General features: G+C 42.7%; 1 protein-coding gene across 2 annotated transcripts; it reads left to right on the top strand.

Annotated features, from left to right (window-relative positions):
- The first annotated feature begins 1,970 nt into the window (after window positions 1-1,970).
- On the top strand, window positions 1,971-21,048 carry LOC121508247 (Krueppel-like factor 15). Of its 2 annotated transcripts, XR_005991791.1 has the most exons (6): window positions 1,971-2,432; window positions 5,290-5,420; window positions 7,389-7,568; window positions 13,723-13,777; window positions 18,375-19,995; window positions 20,116-20,221. XR_005991791.1 is itself a non-coding variant. In XM_041784978.1 (5 exons), the coding sequence occupies exons 1-5, from the start codon at window positions 2,144-2,146 to the stop codon at window positions 20,961-20,963; spliced, it is 1,503 nt and encodes a 500-aa protein (XP_041640912.1). In that variant the 5' UTR covers window positions 1,971-2,143; the 3' UTR covers window positions 20,964-21,048. The 2 variants fall into 2 exon arrangements, 1 of the variants encoding a protein (XP_041640912.1); XM_041784978.1 differs by lacking the exon at window positions 18,375-19,995 and having other exon boundaries at window positions 20,116-21,048.
- The last annotated feature ends 1,600 nt before the right edge of the window (window positions 21,049-22,648 follow it).

Raw genomic sequence — 22,648 nt, 5'->3', positions numbered from 1 at the left:
GCTCCTTCCCCACCCCCTCCGCCAGTCACACATCCATCAGCTGTTGGCTGTGCGATCATCAGTCAGGAGCTTATCATGAGTAGAGCAGCGGACCGTTGTATACTGCAGCTGCAAACTCAGCAGAACAAACAAAATGTAAAGTTTGAGTCAGAGTTTGACAAACTGTTTGTAAGCATTGATCGACTATTCAGTTCAAGAGGAGTTTAAACATTTCTGAATAGACCTGAATGCTTCGCAATTATGACTTTCAGCCAAAAAAAAAGGCGTATTTTCCCCTCAGTTTTTTCCAAAATAAAAAAAAGTGTAAAATCTCGTCTTGTGTCTCGTGAGATGAGAGTCTCGTCACACCCCTAATTAGGAGATCCAATCATCTGTCATTTTAACCAGTCATTTTGATGTTTGAGCCTTCTTTTCTCTGATTCTGAAACTGAAATCAAGTCGATCAGTGGAGTTTGATTCTTGATCAGATTCATGTTTAGGGTCGTCCTGTTCCTGCTATTACTGCTTTCTGCCAGCAGATGTCACCATTTCCAACGTTTTCTCCCAGACTGATGGATCTGAATACATTCTTTATCTGTGAGCAGGAAACCAATTTTGAAATCCTCAGAGAGAGAGAGAATGTCAACTATCACATTTCCTCTGAGATTTCTGAATATCATCTTAAAGTCTGTTTATTTTCTCTGTTTTTAAACTACTGCCCCCTACTGGACAGGAGAGTGGAGCACTCCAGAGTCAGGTAAAATGATGAATTATCTGTTTGCTCTGAGAGTCGGATATGTGATGAATTAAAGTTTTAAAGAAGTTGAGCTTTACTTGGCTCTGTCTGCTGTGTTCATCTTCATTTCAGAGGGTAAACCCAGAAGGGGGTTTTCTGTTAAAAACAGTGGTTCTCAACATTGGGGTCGGGACCCCCATGGGGGTCGTGAGACACTGAGAGGGGGTCGCAAGAAAAAACTAAGAATATTTTTTAAATTACACTGTAGCCACTTTACACAATTTTTTGCCTAATTATAACCATTTTTTAAATCACTTTTTCCCACCAATTTCGCGTATTTTAACACATTTTTGTCACTTAAAACCCATTTTTTTCCCATTTCATACCTTTTCCGACACTTTTTCTTCTGCCTGTTTTTGCCACTTCTAAACCAATTAAACCTATTGTTGCCTCTGCTGACCCATTCTTGCCTCTATTAATCATTTTTTTCCACATTTTACACCCATTTCAACCACATTTCACTATTTTGTTATGCTCATTTCTGCCAGTTTAACCCATTTCTATCAATTTCTGCCCATTTTTCTGTATTACTTAACCCTTTGCAAGTTTATATCAATTTTTCATTCCATTTCACCAAATTTTCCACCCATTTATGCCAATTTAAAGTCATTTTAGCCACTTTTAAATCCCCCTTACCACTATCTATGCCCATTTTTGCCACTTTAACCAATTTTTGCATTTCTTGCTTTTTTTTTTGCCAATTTTATCACATTTTTGCTGCTTCTCACCAATTTCTGCTACTTTTAAAATCCAATTTCACCACCTTTTCCACCTTTTTTGCCATTACTAACCTATTGTAGCCATTTTTAAACCATTTTTGTTTCTGACAGAAGGGATTTAAACCCATTTTAAAGAAGGCTATCTACCACACAAATGATTAAAAAATATACTTGCTTAGGGGAGAGTAATGACTTTCATAGAGGACCATGCAGGTTTGGATGGAGTTTTCCCTCACTAAATGAAATCTTCACTTTAAAACTGACTTGTGTGTTTATTCGGGTCATCTCTGTCTAATATCTAAGTTTATTAGATGATCTGAAACATTTAATTGTGATAAATATGAGGCAGAAATTAGGAAGGAGGACAATACTTCTGATATCTCCCGTCTAGTTTATATTGTAGTGTAGGAGGCCTGTCCGGCCACAGGGGGGCGCTGTGGTTTCGTGCTGTCTTTAGTAACTACGGAAACCCGAGTGTCCTGCTGTAGCCATCATATCAACAAAGCCCTCCGTCCTCCTGCGGTCTTCCTCACTGATGTTCCTCTGTGTGTAGAGCAGATTAACCAGGATGTTTTTCAGATAACAGTGTCTCTGAACCTCTTTGTGTTGGTTTAAGGACAGTATTTGATAACAGGGCTGCTTTTTAAAGATGTCTGCCGCCGTGGACTTCCACTCTCAGATCGCCTCCATCATGGAGGTCCTAGCTAACGCGGCCGTAGCGGAGATCTGTAAGGTGGTGGACGATGGCTACGCGGTGGTCCAGCTGGAGATGAGCCGGAGCCAGAAGGAGAGCGAGTGTCTGCGGAGGAAGGTCAAGCTACTGGAGCTGCAGGTCGCCCGGTACCGAGCCGAGAGGATGAAGACAGCGGAGGGATCCTCCAACAGCCGCTTCCACGGGGTCCGACTCCTGAACCGACAGAACAGAGAGCCAGGGGCCGGTAAGAACAAAGAGCGGTGTTAGGGTCGGAACAGTGACCGTGTTCGCTGGTGACCGCGGCTTTAATGGCTCTGTGGTTGTAGAGGTAGCAGCAGAAGATGAAGACAAAGACCTGCTGACTGAGACCAGCCAGATCGTTAAGCTAACGGCTGGCTAAACCTCCATGTTTAAAACTCAAGTGTTACATGGAAGAGTGTTAGACTTAGACAGGGGGAGAGAAGGAGAGGGTTGATGTTTACGCCGAGGAAACTGTCGATATATGGGGGGTCGAAATGACAAAAACTATATAAATATATGATAAATATTAAAGTTGACGGTGAGGGAAAGGTTAAATGTCGAGTAAAAATACATATTACAGAAATGTCGGCAGAGATGAAGTCAGAATGTTCTGGAAAAATAAAAATCATTGGAAAATAAATGAGAGAAATATCACTCGTCATTAGTTTAGCTTTTTTCTTCAGGTCTTTGTATTTCGACTTTAGTCTTGAGATTTTAATTTTACCATCAGCCAGTTTTTATTTCTGTACTACTGAAGAGGACCGGGCTATGAACTTGTTTTTGAGAATTCTGAGAAAAACAGAAAGGTCAGAATTCAGAGATCAAAGTCTGAATTCAGAGATCAAAGTCTGAATTCAGAGATCAAAGTCTGAATTCTTAGATCAAAGTCAATATTCTAAGACTACAGTGATAATTCTAAAATCAAAGTGAGAATTCAGAGATCAAAGTCAGAATTCAGAGATCAAAGTCTGAATTCAGAGATCAAAGTCTGAATTCAGAGATCAAAGTCAGAATTCAGAGATCAAAGTCAATATTCTAAGACTACAGTGATAATTCTAAAATCAAAGTGAGAATTCAGAGATCAAAGTGAGAATTCAGAGATCAAAGTCAAAAGACTTTTTCCCAGCACTGTAGATGACAGTCGATTGTTCAGATTGAGTGAAGCGTTGATGCAGCCAAATCAAATCACAAATGTCATTCTCTCATTTTCAAATTGCAGAAGGTGAAATATTTCTCTGAACTGAAATGTGAGTCAAAATAACATCTGATTTTTCCATCAGAGATGCTATTTCGCCATGTTTGTCTAAATCAGAACGAAAATGTCATTAAAATGATCACTCCCTTTAAAACAGTCCACATCCACTTTGCGATAAGAGTCAAAACTATTTCAGTCAGGTGTTTTTAGAATTGTTCAGCCCTACTTCATTCTGTCTACTATTGTATGGGTTAGGGCAGTGAAACTCAACATGTGGCTCTATGTGATGATTTGTGGCTCTTTTACATCTTAATTTAAAATATTATTCCCCAAAAAAACTTTCAAAAGGAAAATTTTACCTCAGAAATTACCCATTACAAATCACATTAATCAGTTTGTTCCCCACACTTACACAGTAGGCTTTAATTGTCAACCTCTATTTTTGTCTGCATATCTCCATTGCCCTTATTTGCAATTTTTTGTTACTTTATTTCCATTTTTACTGCTTTTGGCCCATTTTTGACACCTTTATCCAGCTGTTTGCAATTTTTTGCACCGTTTCTTTGACTGTTTTGCCACTTTTCACCTATTTAAGCTGCTTATTGTAATTAAACCCCCCTTTTTGCTCATTTTAGTCACTTTTCACTCATTTTCTCCACATTTGTGCCACTTTTGGACCTTTGTGCTGCCTGTAACTCATTGTTTTGTTTTGTTTTTTTGCCACTTTCCTCCCTTTTCCGTTTTTAAATGCATAAGACAAATAATTTCAGTATTAGAAAAAAACATGCGTTTTGATTATTTTCTCAGATCTTCATTCTGGATCTGAAGTTTTAAAACAACATGTGTATTTCACAGACAGTTCTGTCAGAGAGAAAATCCAACACAAATGCAGCATCCATGTTTAGGCTCACCATGCTGCCAGCATATCTGTACATGTTTGACAGGAAGATGACATTTACCTGCCAGGTTTGATCCTAGAAACCATGAAAAGAACTGAGTTTGAGATGACCCCCATTTCAGCCAGAATGAGAGATTTCAGTTTTCACATCTACCTGTAAGATAATGAATCAGTGTTAATTTTGTCGACTAAAACTATGACTAAAAAATGTTCGACTGCCTTTTTTCCATGACAAAAACTAGACTAAGACTAACAAAAATAGATCTGTGATGACTAAAACTGACAAAAACTAAGTTTAATTTTCATCAGAATGACTTAAACTAGACTAAAATGTAATGTAGTTTTCATAAGACATTCAAAATCTGTGATATTTCTCCACTGTGGGTAAATCTGTCAAAAACATTGCACCTGTATCTATTCTACCTCTCAGCTGTAGAAAGCAGGGACCCCAGGTTAGGCAGAGTGCAGAGAACACACTACCATGATTTGGTACCAGATTTAGGCAAGAAAAAAAATGTTTAGACCAAAAGTAAAGACTAAAATGTGAGGACTTTTTATGGACTAAAACTAGACTAAAATGTTCTGAGTTTTTGTTGACTGAAACATAGACACAAACTAAAAAGGATAGAAATGACTAAAATGTGACTAAAACTAAAATGCATTTCATTTAAAGACTAAAACTAAGACTGAAATTAAAAATAGCTGCCAGAATTAACACTGGACATGTTTGCTAATAAAATAAAAACCAAGTTATTCCTTTATTTTTATTTTTCATAGCTTTACATAATAACAAACTTTGTGTTGCCATAGCAACATAACATCATTTATAGTAAGACTGATGGTAAATGTAAACAGCATTTATCCGAATAGCAAAGTGTTTAAATTATTAGCATCCTCTTTTGTTTATTTGTTTGTTTTTGTTTTTCAGAAACAAACATTTACATAGCTGTTATTTAATTCGATTCTCCTCCTCTGATTACCCATCAGGCCCCTCTCTGCAGACCAAGACCAGGTTTCTGAACCGAGGACTGGGGACCCAGCAGTCTGCACAGAAGACCCCGCCTATAATCCTGGACCAGGACCCTGATCAGGAAGTCGTCACCACCACCAAAACCGAGGTGACTATCCACCTTATTTCTGAGGCCGCTGCTTTAAATCTACTGTGCTATGAATGTGGGTGGAACTTCCCATACAGTAACATCAAAAACGTGACTCTTCCAAGGGCTTACCAAAGTGATTTAGCATCAACAGTGATTGTTCTAAAAAAAAAAAAAAAAAATTGCTGCAATAAATACTGCTTCATTTTTGTTAAATCAGTATGAACTGAAAGTTTTAAATAATTTTTTCTGTAATGTACCTGTTGCTTCGTTCATGGTACCAATAACGTGACAAGTTAAATATTTGGATTGTTTGGTTTTATTAGTATAATTCCCACATTTTAAGAGCTATTAGTTTGTGAAATGAACATTTCAGCAACCCCACAAACTAGAAATTTATCTGAAGGTGGTGTCCAAACTTATTTAACAACACGTGATCGTCAATACTGATATGAAGCTAATAAAGTTAGCTAAATATGATTGTCTAGGTTATCCAAGACAATGTCGTCACTTTGTACTCTCTAGTAGAGGGCAGAGAAATAATACTATCCCATTTGAGGTGAAACAGATGAACTTAACATGTTTTAATGTCCAAATTGCTCTAATAATCATGTTTCACATCCTGTGTCTATGCAAAGTCCCATTTAGACAGAAAGGACCAAAAGTTGCGCCCATATTTCACACAAAGAATCATGGGGGCCAGGAATAAGGTGGATAGCCGAAAGCTGGGGCGCAGTGATAATTTTGGCAGCTATTTTTAATTTTAGTCTTTAAATGAAATGCATTTTAGTCGCATTTTAGTCATTTCTACACTTTTTAGTTTTAGTCTAGTTTTAGTCCATAAAAGTCCTCACATTTTAGTCTTTACTTTTCATTCTTTACTGGTACCAAATCATGGTAGTGTGTTCTCTGCACCCTGCCAAACCTGGGGTCCCTGCTTTCTACAGCTGAGAGACAGAATAGATACAGCTGCATTTTTTTTTTTGACAGATTTACCCACAGTGGAGAAATATCACAGATTTTGAGTGTCCGATGAAAACTACATTACATTTAAGTGTAGTTAAAGTCATCTTGATGAAAATTAAACTTAGTTTTTGTCAGTTTTAGTCATCACAGATCTATTTTTGTTAGTCTTAGTCTAGTTTTTGTCATGGAAAAAAGGGATGTTTCTCAAACATTTCTGGTCATAGTTTTAGTTGATGAAATTAACACTGCTGGAGCGGGTCTGTGTGTGAGGTTAGTGGGCTGACTGGCGTTATCAGTAGCATCGTTAGGGATGGGTCTTATTGAATTTACCATCAGTGTTAGCTTTAAACTTTACCGTTAGCGATATCAGCTTTTCCCCCAACATTAACATTCAATGAGGCGGTGCAGGAAACCTGTCTAAGATAGGCTCCACCCCCTATTCAACATAGAAACGATCATTTTACTGCATTATTACATTATTATTTAGCATTCACAGCCCACTTCCTTCAGACGTTCCCTCCCTAGTGTTGGTAAATGTTTCTGATTCAGGGGTTTGATCTCAGCTTCACTCACAGATCTACCTGAGCTCCTACCTCTACACCTGTGTTTGATCTTCAACCATTCCCTGCTGCAGCGTGTTTAAGGAACATCTTTATTTAACCTCCTAGAATGTTCCTTGCTCACTCCTGACCTGTTTGATGACTAGCGCTACAAGGACGTGACAGACACCAACAGGCTGAGGGAAACTCTGAATCTTCTGAAACAGTGCTGACCTCCGTCCCTGTGATTGGTCAGCTGGGTGTCTGCCAGGCTCTGAGTAATGTCTGCAGACAGAGATGCAGCTAGATCTACTCACAGACAGATGCTCACTTCCTCATCCATGTCTGCTCTGTCTCAGCGGAACCCTCCTACATAATTATGGTTTATTGAACAGGATTATGGTCAATAGTTCAGTCTTGTGTCTGAGCAGGATCAGGAAGGTTGTTTGGTCTCCTCAGATCAGCTGATGTCTGTCTGTTTCAGTCCGTAGAGCCTGAGGAGCAGCAGGAGGAGGATCTGCTCATCGTGAAGGTGGAGGAACCCACAGAGACGGACACCATCCACCAGGGGGCAACGTTGGACGCCGGCGGAGGAGACGCCGACCCCCCTACATCGCTCCCAACGTCCTCAAAGGATGACGTCGGACAGCTCAGTGAAACGGAGGTCAGTGGATCTGACGTCGTCACCTTTGTTGTCAGCAGGACTCCTGAGACTGAGCGCTGTGACCCCGCCCACCGCTCACAGCTAACAGGAAGTGATGTCAGAGCAGGGGGTGCTGACATGGCAGCTTCCTGTAATGATGTAACGGACGGCGGGAGGGAGAGGGCGTCGTCTCTGTTAGAGGTGATAGTGATTGATGGAGGGGAGGGAGAGGGGTCAGCTCAGAGAGGGAGAGACAGACATGAACAGACTACATCTCCCGTGATGCACCATGCTGTGAAGGTGATAGGGTCGCTCCTCCCTCCTGGTAACCCCCCTGGACCGTCCAGTTTCATCAGCTCCTCCACTAACCCCCCAGGCGTGTCTCTGCCCCGACCGACCGGCCTCCTTAAACCCGCCCCCCACCTGGCTTTCTACCATGCCGCCACCATGGAGCGTCCATACGGCTGCACGCGTTGCACCAAGCGCTTCTTCCTGGAGTCGGACCTTCAGAAGCACATGGCACGGCACACCCGTGAGAAACCGTATGCCTGCTCACTGTGCGGGAAGAGCTTCGTGTGTCAGAGCCAGCTGGACATCCATCATAATGTTCACACAGGAGAGAGACCGTTCAGCTGCTCCGTCTGCAACCGCCGCTTCTCCCACCCCAGCAACCTGAAGAGACACCAGAAGATCCAGCACTGAGACTGAACAGGCCCTCATTTATCAACAGTGTAGAGAAGGTTCTAGATCAGGGCTGTCTAGACTGCAGCCTGAGGGTGGCTGCGGCCCATGCTTCACTTTTTATTGCCCCTCAGCAAATTCCAAAAGTCAAATCAAATATGGCCCAAATTAGAATGTTAAATTTATGTTTAACTATATTATACTTCTCATTTTCAACACCAGGGGTTGCTGCTGTGGTAATTCTGCAAACGGACATTTTTATGGAGTCATTATTGTTGCAAAACAAAATAGATTTTTCTTCAAAGTTCCCATTAAAACCTACCTTTGCTTTGACCTCAGTCCCAACATCCTATCACACACACACACAAGGTAAAAGTCTGAGAGCTCTGGAGTTTGCAACAATAATGACTCCATACATTTTGATAATAAGAATTTGCTGATTTGCTTCTTTTTATGACTAAGTTAAGACAACATGAATAAACACAATGAGAACTAAAACAATAACAATATCTGGATTCATAAACACTCTAATACAGTGTTACTCAACCTGTGGCTCTGGAGCCAAATGTGGCTCTTTTATGTTTAATATTACATATTATTCCCCTGGAAAACCTTAAAGGGAAAGGGAAACTTTTTTGCCCTTTTTCACCATTTTTTTGCCCCTTTTCACCCATTAAAACTACCTTCTGCCATAAAATACCCTCTTTTTCCTATTTGTTGCCCATGTTTGCCACTTTTACACCATTTTTTGATCATATGAGCTACCTTTTGCCATTAAATACGCATTTTTCCTATTTTTCTACTCATTCTTGCCACTTTTACACCATTTGTTGCCCATTTAAGCTTCATTTTGCCATTAAATACCACTTTTTCATATTTTTCTACCCATTTTTGACACATTTTTGCCACTTTTACACCATTTGTTGCCCATTTAAGCTACCTCTTGACATTAAATACCGCTTGTTTCCTATTTTTTGCCCATTTTACCACTCTTGACAGCTTTTGCCTGTGTTAGTCACTCTTCACTCATTTTTTTTCCATGTTTTTGCAAATTGGCAGCCATTTTTTGCCACCTGTAACCCATTTCTGTTACCACTCACCCATTTTTTTGCTACTTTCTGACCCCTTTTCCACTTTTTCTCCCAATTTTTGCTCCTTTTCATCCATTTTTGCAGCTTTTTGACCATTTTTTTCACCTTTAACTTATTGTTATCGCTACTTCAAGCTGTTTTTGCCACTTTTCACCACTTAGATTGTGGCTCTTGCAAAGGATTTTTTTTTTAACAATTTGGCTCTTTGGTTGAACAGGGTTGAGTAACACTGCTCTAATGAATAAAGATATTAAAGACCGCCCATGAGAGCTGAGATGAACAGATTAGCCTTAAAAATCCCACTTCATTATCAAAATGGCTTACATCACTCGGACTTCATTATTTACATGGTCTTTAGTGAATGCACTGTTGATAAAAGAAGCTCTGAACTCTGTAGCCCGAGTCACCAAAGAGCCGCAGATCCACTCAGACTGTTGCACCGTTCTCTCCTGACTTTTTATTTCCTGTCAGACAGACAAAAGCAGGGAAGCCAAATGTTTGTGACTCTTTTTTTCACCATCATTCACAAACCTCAACGACAGGCTGCTGAATTTTCCAATGCTTCTTTGTTGTAAAACCTACATACTGTCATTGTAATGACCAGCATCAGAACGATTAATCAGACGATGCATTATCAGGGATTAACACTGGGTTTTGGCCATTCAGATACCAAGTGGTGCCACTTTAGTCTGTACATCTGTGCATTAACAGTGATGACCTGTCCCCCTTTTTATTCTAACAACAGCCCATCCTTCATATCTGTTGCTCTCTCTCCATGGCTCCCTATCCCTCCATGCTGACAAGAATGAGTGAGGGACAATTAGCCACCAGCTAAGAGGCTGAAGGTGCCTCTTTAACCACTTTTCTCCCTAATGTTGTCATAGTGATTGCTAGTGCAGTCAAAACCTCATAATCCCTTTTCCAAAGTTCCACCCATTTTTCCAAAAGTTGCCAACAAAGGACTTTCGACATGCGGGAGAGTGTCGGTAATTTTTTGTTCTAATAATGATAGACAGAAACTGAAAACTGAACTGTTTTTAAAAAGCCAGACTGGTATAAAATGAAAAGCTGTTGGGGAGCTGAAAGTCCAGTTTTCTTACTAAGCTGAGTCAAATAATCCAGATCTCTAAAAACCCCACAGCTTCAGTCACTCTGAGCAAGATAAGACAGAAACCATGCTTTTGGTTTACTAGCAGAATATCACGGTTCCCATCCACCAATCCAGTCTGGATAAAGGCATCCCAGACCACTTCTGCACCAGCCTGAGCTATCAGATACCAAACCGTCTAGGAAGTATTAAGGATTACCATTTGGTATCTGAATGCCCAAAACATATTATGTCCTGTTAACGCATTGTGTGAACTGGATTTATGTGGATCCACTACAGTGGACTCTGACCACATTTGAAAAGCAGTGTGAACAGACATTTGTGATGTTTGGCCCAGATTTGATAATAGTTGAGCTGTAAGGGTTGTATTGTGAATGCAACTTTGATGTTAGATGAGTAAAAAACTATGTTTGTTTGTGTTGCCTTATTTCCAGTCTTACAAATACTGTACCTATTTTATTATCCTGCTGTCATTTTCTGCACTTATAAAACTTAAATCAGAAGATTTTAATGTGGAGCTGGGAGAAATGTTTTCTACATTCTGATGAAAAATGTTTCTTTAATTCAAACACAGACCCAGAATAGTAGAACCAAATAAAAGACAAGTTTTTTCAATGGATTTAGGTTCGGTTTTCCAAAGCTGTAAATAAATTCAGAGTGTACATATCAAGTCCAGTTAAGACCAAAGATTTGTGACCAGACAAGACCATTTGAAGCGTTGCTGTAGTCAGCTGTAGCTCGGCTCAGGCTGGTTGATGCTGTTGCCTTCAATTTAATTTTGGAGCCTAGACAGGAAATCTGGTCATACTTGGTGGATGACTGGGAGTTGAAGAAGCACTTTGTATTTGCTCCGTTTATTTCAGGTGATGCCATTTTCTCAAAAAGATAAAACCACTCTAGCTATAGCCTCAAGCTTATGGTGTAAATTGGTGTCAGCAGCTAGGGGTGCCTTGGATGCTGCTATTGAATCTGTGTCTGTGAATGGTGAGCGCATGGAAGCTTGTAGAGCAGTTCACCTACCATGGCAGTGAAAACCATCGATGGACTGACTGTGAGGCTGAGATCAATCTCAGCAAAAGTTAGAGTCTTTGGGCCCTTGGTCCTCCTGGTCCTACTAGACTCTTGTGAGCCAGTTGTGTTGTCGGCACATCGTTGAGTATTATTACACTGTGTGTCTTATGCTGATGTGATCAGGAGAACGAGGATGGAAAAGGTCAGCTGATGGATACAGGAACAGCTGTGCTTTTAATGGCCACTGGCATGCTTTCCTAGGCCTGATCCAGCTCACTGCATACTGGGTGCCCAAGATCCGGTGGGCTGGTCCAAACACTGTGGGTGACCACGTGCATTGTCAAGAGGTCAGCTGGGAGGATACCTGAAGAGATGAGACATGGGCCAGGAGCAGGCCTGGAGGAGGGCCATCAGGAGGCCAGAGCAGAAGAGGACCAAGGTTAACATGGCAAAGTGCTGAACCTGCATCTGCTCCTTTACCTGACCTACGGTATTTCATTAAAAGCCTGCTCAGAATAACCCTGCAAAGCAGATGGATTTGCCCGTTTCCGTGTTTCTCACTGGCGGATCCATCTTGCAGTGCTCCCGTCTGAACTGTTTGGGCCTGGTTAGAAAGTGACAGGACAAATCACCAATGAGGGGCAGTACTTTCAGGTGCACGAGAGTGGTGACATTAGCAAGCAGCAAGAAGAGGCCAGTGCAATTATGGCGAAAGAGATTAGCGTGGATGCTGCTAAAGCACCAGTTTTATCAGAACTTGAAAACATTTCTTCATTACAACAAGAACAAAGAACAGCAATGAGTTGTTTTCTTTTCAAAAATGACAAAAGTTGTGTACTGACATGTCTACAGTCGCCATGGTTCACGTTATGTAGTTCTCTATGGAGTGTACTCCTCGGTAGCAGCTACGTCACGTGTTTTGTTACTCTGATTGGCCCGTAAAGATGTGACAGACAGAACGTTCATCCAATCACACTCAGGGTTTTTTTTTCAAAGGCTCTGCCCTTTTCCAAACATTGTCTATGAGCGGTTTACCAGATGGATGTGTGCAACAGGTCCATCTGGCGTGCCAGGTTAGGCCCAGAATTCATGAATACACAAATTCGGACAGATTTGGCTCAACTGCGTCCTTGCAGCTCGATCATTTGGCTCGAATATGAGCGTCGATGATAAACTGTCTTGCAGTGGGACATAATCAATGGCACATTCAAGACGCCCCACGACTCAACAAGACTAGCATGTCCGAGTATTTCTTACATCGCTGCTAGTTTGACGCCCTGACCTGATGTTAACGTGAATTATAGCACTTACTGTTTGGAGAGCTGTTGTTCTTGTTCATTTACTAGAGTGACCATGTGACAAAGTCCCATCTTTTTCTCCCTCTGGAGACACGTTTTCACATTCATACCTTGAGCTCTATTTGAAGGAGAGCCGATACATGTTGTCCTCCTCTTCATACATCTGGACCAGTCAATGATTGTTAATTTTTTTTTTTCTTTTTTGAGCAAAATACCACTAGTATTACAGAGTGTGCTCCTGTTGTAGAGTGATTGGCATTCTTTGACCCAATGACCTGTGAACTCTCAGACAGTCACAGAGACCGTGGTGAGGGCAGCCTACAATGAGTGGTCGGGATAGCTCCTGAAGCGCAGCAAGGCTGTTAGCCAGGCTTTTGGAACCCACACGTCTCCAAAGTCTAGATCCTCCTCGTTATTCGTTTTGCTGTTTTTGTTTGTTTTGGCCCTCTTGCCTTGCAGGATTTGCCTTATTTTTTATGTGTTGTTGCAATGAAACGGTGCACTGTCGCCTCCAGTTAGAGCGGTGTGAACCAACAGGTTTCCACAACTTTGCAGAGCATCCTGTTTAAAAGAGTTAGAAGTTTTGACTCATCTTGTAGAGAAACTTTGCTCTGAACTGGACTCACGAGCAACTGTGTGAGTTTAATTGTGGATTAAATTTGGTTTGTGTATTTGGGTTTATGTAAACACATTTTTCACTCCTTTCACTGATCTGCTTAAGATGAACACAAATCTCAGAGCTCACCAAAGACATTTAAACACCTTTACTCATACCATGTCTTTATATGCTAATAAATCATATTTTATAACAGTTTAATGTCACTGTGTCATTGTTAGGAATGAGAGGTGTCAAAGCAGCAGGGGAATGCAGTTTTAAAATGTTAAGATTGTATTTATCGCGTGTGTCAAACAGAGAAATGTTGTGGTCATAACTGTTAGAGCCTCACGGCGTTTCGTGTCCTCTAAACTCACCTCTCCTTTTTCAGGCCCAGAGATGTCCAACACTCCTGACCAGCCCTAAGAGCGAGCAGAAAGAGACAGGTATCCATCTTTTCCTCTGTGACATGATTTTTTGTTGTAGACCATTAGGTTTAAGCATCATCAATATTTATAAGATTAGTTTAATACTTACTCCACTTTTCTGTTCTGTGAAGCCTCAAAAGCAAAAGATGGAAATGCTGATGAACCCATTTATTCCACTTTTGGATCATTTAATCGCAAAGAAATCTGGACAAATATCTAAAAAATGCCAATTGAACAAAAAATGTGAATGCTATTTTCACAGTAGTTCTTGGCTAAAATATGCACAAAGTCGACCCCCAAATTACAATTACCCTTTGCTCAAAGGGTTGTGCAAGAAATTCTTCTGATGGTGGTAGCTGAGGACCTTGCACACAGGGACGTCCGCCACATTCTGAGTTCACCTTCACCACACATTTAGGTTCCCCTGGTCCTTGGCCTTCCCCGCCATCTGAAGAGGAGACTCTGGCTAATTGTCGAACCTTGGGTTGATGGGTTCTGTACTGGTTTTTGGACAGATGACCAGCTTGTTACCTTCCTAGGGTTTGTGGACGGGATCCTGGGAGTTTGCACATCCTCTCTATGTGTGTTTTGAAGACTTGGAGAAGGTCTACAGTCATGTACTTTATGAGATCTCACAGGGATTACTTATAGATGAAGTGAGACTAGGGCTGTTCCAGTTTCTGTATGACCAAAGTGAGAGCTGCGTCTGTAACCTCAGCATAAAGTTAGTCAGCCCTCTGCATGTTGTCCTCTGTCTCCACTTCTGTCAAGATCTTGAGGTGCAGCTGGGACTTGGAGAATTCCCAGTTTATCTCTGCTTCTTGCAGGTGACTTGCTCTATTGGTCTCCACAGGCTGGAACCTCCAGCAGGCACTTTAGGAATGGTTTGCGGAGAAGCGCATACTGTCAAGACCATGGTCAGTGCATCCACGTCTAAAGCCCTGGCTTCTGCAGGAAAATGGTTGATTGCTTTGTTCCTGCCTGAATAGAAGAAGTAAAAACACTTGGGGTATCGCTCATGAGTGATGGTGAAAGGGATCATGAGATTGATCATACGGGTTGGTGCACTGTTAGGTAGACTGCCATGGGGAAGAAGGAGCTGGGTGGACCTTTAATCAAAACAAGACCTTTAATCAAGTAAGATTTCAGACACTTGCAGCTAAAATGAGTTTCTTTAACGGATGGCTTGGCTAGCCTTGAAGAGAGGTTGACAAGGAATGGAACCCCTGTCCCTTCACAGTCAGTGGCATCTAGTTGGGATCGTCTTGGTCGCCTCTCTTTGGAAGTCTTCCAGGCGCATCCAACTGAAAGGAGAACTTGAGTTAGACCCAGAGATCACTGGAGGGGTTACATATCCCATCTCACCTGGGAACACGCCAGAACCCTCAGGAATGTTGCAACTCTGTCAGCTTACCTATCCAAGTGCCACAATGACCGGGGCGGTGAGAAGTGGAAGACGATGGATGAGCTGATGACAACAGTTGATAAGGTTGTCACTAAAGTGGGCAGAGAACGGGCACTGGTGAAAGGCTGTAGCAGTGTAAAGGAAACGTGCAGTTCTGTGTGTTCAGTTTTATAAATAAAAAAATACAACAGCTTTTTATGTTCTCGTTCTCTTTTTGTACCTGTGCTCTCATCAGGTAACTCCCCAGAGAAACAGAGCACCACCCACGTGCTGCTGGACTGGCAGGAGAGCAGACAGAACGAAGACACAGAGCAGCCTTCTTGTTCTTCATGCAGAGCTGACTCTGCAGCAGGAAGTCAAGCATTCAACCTCTCAAGCCCTGTGCAGTCACATCAAGTCCCTGCAGGTGCTAATAGACATCACATGGATCTGGACCTGAAAAGATCCAAGTCAGAGCCTGACGTCATTATGATTTACTCAGGACAGGATGTTTGTGGTAGTCCAATGTCATCTGAAGGTAGATGTGATCAAGCCAAGGGTCTGACTGGTTCTCAGTACCCTCCCCAGCTGACTCTGCCTCCAGGTGAGTCCATGTGGGACACCCACAAATCCTCTTCTGTGACTATAAAGACAGCAGACCTCGAGCGGCAGCAGTATTCTTGGTCTGGAGTTCAGCAAGTGGACCACTTCTCTGATCAAAGCCTGATCTACCAGACACCCAGCACACAGAACCAGAAGTCCAGGTTGCAGAATCCTCTTTGCCCTTTTGTGTGCTCTTTCTGCCCTCGCCGATTCTCCCACCATTGCAAGCTCCTAGTTCATGAGCGCACCCATACTGGAGAGAAGCCGTACCAGTGCTCCCAGTGTGGGAAGAGATTTGGACAGGTGTGCAGCCTGAAGCGGCACCGACTGGTCCATACAGGGGAGAAACCTTTCCCATGTCCCCACTGTGGGAAGACATTCTCCACCTCAGCTAACCTCAAGGTCCACCAGAGCGTCCACACTGGAGAAAGACGCTTCCACTGCTCCAAGTGTGGAAAGAACTTCTCCTTCCTCAGCAACCTCATCAGACACCAGACAGTTCACAGCAACAAGTGACACAAATATGCGAAGACTTAGAGATGCAGAGCAACAGCATCAGAGAGGTACAAATAAACAACAACCAAAGACACAGAGATAGATGCAGGTCACAGTCAGAACAACAGATGTTGCACAGTAACAAGTGATACAAAGACATGGTGATACAGAGGTACAAAGCCTCGTAGAAAGCTACAGCCAGCCAAAGACAAAGAGATACAAGACAACTAACTTTAACTAGGAACTCCACGTATTGAAACCTCTTCAGTCATTAGACAGTGCACAGCAACTACTGAAAACAGGTACAAAAATCAACATTTTAAACATTTATCTTTGAAAAAATGGTATAGCACATGCCATGGATCCCCATGTCCTGCCCCATGTTGGACCAAAACGAGCCAAGTGTTCATCCTCCCTATGGTGTTAAAACATAAATAGCCTAATTGTTGGTGTGTTAGTGTGGCAACATATAGAAAGCCAGGAGGAAAAGACTCAATCTTTTGGCTTCACCTAGAAACAGTGTCCTCCTGCACAAATTTTCCAATGCATTCAAGCACAAATAGGCTTCTGTGGACTTACATTGCTGAGGGGATGTCTTGCTCAAGGGCTTTTTGGCCATTCCCAAGAAATAAACTTGCACCTCATCAGCAACAGGTTCAAGTTTCCATATTTGTTCCGTATTGGGATTTGAACTTGCAGGGACTCTAACCCAAGTCCCTTTATTCTTGATGCCTGGTCATGGTGCCAGTAGGCTAGGCAAGTCGGCCTGGCTGTTCACACAGCTTTCCAGCTTCTTCTCGGGGATCCCAGGTCAGATGGGATATGGTTCCTCCGGCAAGTTCTGGTTCTACTCAGGGGTTTCCTACCATTTGGATGTGACCAGAGGATCTCCAAAAGGAGGCAATGAGGAGGCATCCAAATCAGTTGTTAAACCATCTTAATTGGCTCCTTTCAATGTGAAGGAGAAGTGACTCTACACCAAGTTCCTTCCAGATGTCTGAGCTCCTCACCCTAATAATAAGCATTCAGTCCTAACACATTCAGTACTCTCAGTTGCAAACCACCCCAGTGCCTTCTGGAGGATCCTGTCTGAAAAAATCCAGCTGAACCACAGCATCTGCAAAAAGAGATCCTGTCCAAGAAAATCACAAACAGAAGAAATGACCAGGGACATCTCTGATGGAAGCCAACATGCACAGAGAATGAGTTTGACTTGGTGGAAACAGCTCTCACTTTGGTCAAACTGGGACCTGATGACTCACAGCAACTCACTTCCCCTCACGATCGCATGTGCCTTCTTGAAAGTCAATAAAACACATTGAAGCGATGAACAAACTCACATGTTCCCTCCAGATACCTTGTGAGAATAATGAGCTGACTCACTATGCCATGGCCAGGGCATAATCAGCACTTCTCTTACTCCATCTAGAGCTTGACAAGCCAGAGTCCCCTTTTGCATACCCACCTGATGCCCCTTACTTTAGGCAAGTCTTGACAAGGAGACAGTTACGCCCCTCTTCAGGAGATTGGTTCCAGAACCACAACTGTAAGCCCAATTCTACCTTGTTGGTAGCACTCTACCTCCAGTACAAACTCAAATGTTCCCCATGCCAAGAACCAGTATACGCCAGTATACCAGGATCAGCATGCTAAGGTCACGCCTTGCAACCTGATCTACAATGCACCCCACCCCCATGCAAATCCCTTAGGTTTTGGGCCCACAGGGTAGAAACTCCATGCTATTTTTTGAGAGTTTAAAACTATCCAAGCCCTATTGAGGAACACTTGGCCTCCAGACTCTCGCTGTCACTGTCTTGCCCAAGGGCACTTTGAAACGTGACTGCAGGAGCCAGAGAATGAACCCCTGACCTTCAAGTTAAGAGACAAAGTACCACTTCTAAAATTATGCTAGCAGTACAAAACACAGCCACTGACAGTAGTCATTAATACCAAAGGCACTGAGGTAGAGAGGGCTGTCATGAAGGTCTTGCCCACCCCTAAATGCTTGAACAGCTGGCGATAACAGGTGTGTCAGCTGTTACAGACTCACCTACTCTGTAAGTTAAGCTTTTAAGTGTAAAAGAACAAAGACTTCTTATGTTCTCATTCATATCATACCTGTGCTCTCATCAGGTATACCCCCAGATGAAAAAAGCCCTGCCCACTTGCTGCTGGACTGGCAGGAGAGCAGATGGACTGGAGATACAGAGCTGCCATTTTGTTCCTCATACCCAGGTCTGAACAGGCCTCACATGGACCTGGACCAACCCAAGTCTGAGCCTGATGTCATCATGATCGAAAAAAAAAAGGATATCTGTGTTCCCATAGCAGAAAACCATGGTTTGATGCACTCTAAAGGTGGAGGTCATGGAGCTAAGGGTCCAGCTGGGTCCCAGTACCACCTCCTGCTGAGTCTGCCTGCAGGTGAACCTACATGGGACATACCTGCCTACAACACACCCCCTGTTTCCATGGAAGTAGCTGGCCTACAACAACAGCAATCCTTGTCTGGTGTTCAGCAAGTTGGCGACATCTCTGGCCTCAGTCAGGTTTATCAGTCAACCAGCACTCAGAACCAGGAGACCGGGTCTTTGGAGCCTCGCCCTGTCTTTGGCTGCTCTTTCTGCTCCCGCCAGTTTGCCTACCAGTGTAAGCTCCTTATCCATGAGCGCACACACACTGGAGAGAAGCCATTTGAGTGCTCCCAATGTGGGAAGAAGTTCAGCAGAGTGTGCAGCCTGAAGCGCCATCGGAGTGTCCACACTGGGGAAAAACCATTCCCCTGCTCACTATGTGGGAAGATGTTCTCCTCCTCCTCCAGCCTGAAATACCACGAGCTGGTTCATACAGGGGAGAGACCTTTCTCCTGCACCCACTGTGAGAAAGCATTCTCTACAGCTACCAGCCTTAAGAACCACCAGTCAGTCCATACAGGGGAGAGGCCGTTTCCCTGCCCCCACTGTGGAAAGACATTCTCAAACTCTGGAAGCCTGAAGGTTCACCAGAGCGTTCACACTGGAGAGAAACGCTTCCACTGCCCCAAGTGTGGCAAGAACTTCTCATTTCTGAGTAACCTGATTCGGCACCGAGCCCTGCACAACAAGAAGTGACAAGAATTTACGCCAAGACTAAGACATAAGGTTATGGAAGGACAAAGGGACAGGGACAGATAAGTGAACTGGAAGAAATTTCCTTAAAGGACTGGTCCCCACTTGAACCTAAGTCCCTACAGTCTGAACTAGTGCTGCCATTAGACTAGAACCCCCCCCCCCTTTGGCCTCCTGATGGCTATCCTCCAGGTATACTCCCAGCTGACCCCCTTTACGATGCATGCAGCCAACCCCTGGTCTCTGGAAGCTAACCAGGTCCTGGGCACCCAGTGTGCGGTGAGCTTGATCAGGCCTGGTAGAACATGCCTGGTGCCTTTAAAAGTGAAGCTGCCTTTCCCACAACAAGCAGCTGATCTCTCCCATCCCTGCTCTTCTGAGCACATCAGCATTAGACACACGGTCAAACAATGATACCCAAAGATGCAGTGGAGAGAAGCTGTCACAAGTTGCCCCCTCCCCAGGAAGATCTTTAAGAACAAAAGCACAAACCGAGACTAGCAGCAACAATATATAAATGTGGTGTTTCAGATTTATAGATGGTATACAAAAATCGAAGCACTGACAGCGTCAGTAGTCCTGATGACACTATGGTAAAGGGGGCCCAGGAATGCTTGGCCCACCCTTGAATGCTTCAGCAGTTGATGGTATGTGCACACATGTATCAGGTGTTGTAGAATCACAAAGCTTTAGAATTTAAAATTGATTATAAAAATACAAATTCCTTTTATGTTCTCGTTTTCTGTTTTTACCTGTGCTCTCATCAGGTGATCCCCCAGAGGAAAAAAGCCCCGTCCACTTGCTGGAATTGCCAGAGAGAAAACAGAATGTGGATGTGGAGCGGCCTTCCTGTTCCTCGTACACAGCCAGCTCTGCAGGAGGAAGTTCAATGCCCAGCCTGTCTGGCCTCCTTAGGTCACTCCCTGACCCTGCAGGTTTGAACGGACCCTACATGGACCTGGACCTGAAGAGACCTAAGTCTGAGCCTGATGTTGTAATGATCAAATCAGAACAGGACACCTCTGGTGGTCTGATTTTGCCTCAAAGTGGAGCTGGAGGACCTGGAAATCTGACTGGGTCTCAGTACCCTCCCCTGCTGGGTCCGCCTCCAGGTGAATCCACATGGGACATTCCTACGTACAAAACCGCCCCCTTTTCCATGGAGATGGCAGATCTACACCAGCAGCAGCAGCAGCATTCTTGGTCTGGAGTTCAGCAAATGGATGGATTCTCCAATCAGAACCTGGTTTATCAGTCAACCAGCATTCAGAACCAGGACACCAGGTCTTTGGGGCCTCAGGCCCCCTCTGGAGACTTCAATTACCGGCGTAAACCCCACGCAGATAGGCGTTACGAGTGCCCCCAGTGTGGGAAGAGGTTTGAAAGGAGGTTCTGCCTGAGGCGACACGTGAAACTTCATTCAGGGGAGAAACCTTTCCCCTGCGCCCACTGTGAGAAGAGGTTTGCCACCGCCACCAATCTGAAGGCCCACGAGACGGTTCACACCAGAGAGAGACGCTTCGACTGCAACATCTGTGGCAAGACTTTCTCCTTCCACAGCAATCTCTCCAGGCACCGCTTGGTGCACAACATCAGAGTCCATCCTTTGCATTAACAGAAACCTGTTTTGGCCATTCAGATACCACATTTATTGCACGTGCTAACAACACTGCATTAATAAAACATCTATAGTGATGAGACTGAGAAGTCCCACTGATCTGCCTTATATATCACATGCCTAGTTTCCCTGTATGCTGCAGGGGAGCTGCTGGAGAAGCAGGAGGCTGTGAGCGCCTCTTTAACAGCTTTTCTCCCTCATTCTTTCATGAATAAGCTTTTAAATGAAACAGTTATGAACTATATATCTAATAAACCTTTTAGGGCATTGGTTCTCAGAAATTTCAGCCAGTAACCCCCAAAATGAAGGAGCCAGAGACCGGGGACCCCATGGTACCTGAAGGTAGTTAAAGCATATTTGAACACGGCCAGGCCAATTAAAAAAATAATGTTGTGTGTAGACTCACACTGAAAGGATTTTTTTACGCATTACTTTGATTTCAGCATAAATCTCACCAAATTAGTTAAATTACATTTCAATAATTTATGCATATATTTTTGAAATAGTTTTAAAATATACTTTGTTTTGGAAGGCATCTGGTAACCCCCTCGCAATGTCTAGGGACTGTTTTAGGGCACAGGTGTCAAACCCAGGGCCCGGGGGCCAAATCCAGCCCGCGAATCATATCATCTTTGCATTATAGCTGGATCACCAGTATGAGGTCTGAGGTGATTTTGTAAAATATCCTTGTTAAGCTGTAAAAATCTGAGAAAGTAAAGAGTAAGCAATTAGATAAAATGTCAAGAATGTGGGGGGAAAAAATAATTTCATATTTTCAATTTTGCATCTCAAGATTACAACTCAAACTTATGATTTTGACATTTCTTTTCATACTTTGACCTTTTCAACTCATAATTTGGACTTTATATATCAGATTTTTGTCTTTTAGATTCCCAATTTTAAGTCACATTTTTTCAACCCCTTACTTTGGCTTTTTAATTCCATACTTTGACTTTTAAACACAAGATCGCAATTTTTTTCTCATATTTTTACATTTTAAATTCATAATTTTTACTTTTTCTATCATATTTTGACCTTTAACAATCCCAATTTTGAATTTAAGTCATAATTCTAACTTCTTATGTTGTCATTTTGAATTCTAGCTCATATTTTGACATTCTCAACTCCTAATTTTGGCTTTTAAATCCCAAATTTTGAACCACCAAACTCAGTTTAAAAATTTAAGACATAATTTAACTTACCAACTCATGATTTCGTATTTGATCTCATTTTGACCTTTCAAACTTAAGATTTCAACTTTTTCCTTGTATATTTGCTATTTAAAAACATAATTTTTCTATTTTTAATATCGTGTTCTGATCTTTTGAACTAATAAATTGGATTTTTTAATCTCAGATTTGAACCTTTAAAAGTATCATTTTAACTTTTTTGCATTTCCAAATGATTTATCATCAGTGCTTTTTTTCATATTTTATTTCTGGTGAAAATGAGGTTGACAGTTTAAGGTTGTGTTGACCCTGTCCGACCCTTAGGTTAGACCTAATTCCAGAATCCAGCCCTGCTGTGATTGAGCTTGACATCCCTGCTTAAGGGGGTCCTGACCCCCATGTCTAGAACCACTGTTTTAGGGCAGTGGTTTGATTGAAGTGACATTCAAAACAGAAAAGTCAACAGCAGTGATGTGTCACCCACAGATGAGTTAACGTCTGGAGCCAGTTCAC

This window comes from Cheilinus undulatus, linkage group 4 (assembly GCF_018320785.1).
Source record: "Cheilinus undulatus linkage group 4, ASM1832078v1, whole genome shotgun sequence".
NCBI classification, from domain to species: Eukaryota; Metazoa; Chordata; class Actinopteri; order Labriformes; family Labridae; genus Cheilinus; species Cheilinus undulatus.
The sequence above is the reverse complement of the archived record's forward strand: the minus strand, read 5'-3'. Positions and strand labels throughout refer to the sequence as shown.

Excerpts from the sequence above, each read along its gene's own strand:
- LOC121508247 (XM_041784978.1), top strand. The coding sequence starts at position 2,144 with ATGTCTGCCGCCGTGGACTTCCACTCTCAGATCGCCTCCATCATGGAG. Across the intron at positions 2,433-5,289 it reads GAACAGAGAGCCAGGGGCCG|GCCCCTCTCTGCAGACCAAG; the intron begins GTAAGAACAAAG and ends ATTACCCATCAG. Across the intron at positions 7,569-13,722 it reads GACAGCTCAGTGAAACGGAG|GCCCAGAGATGTCCAACACT; the intron begins GTCAGTGGATCT and ends CTCCTTTTTCAG.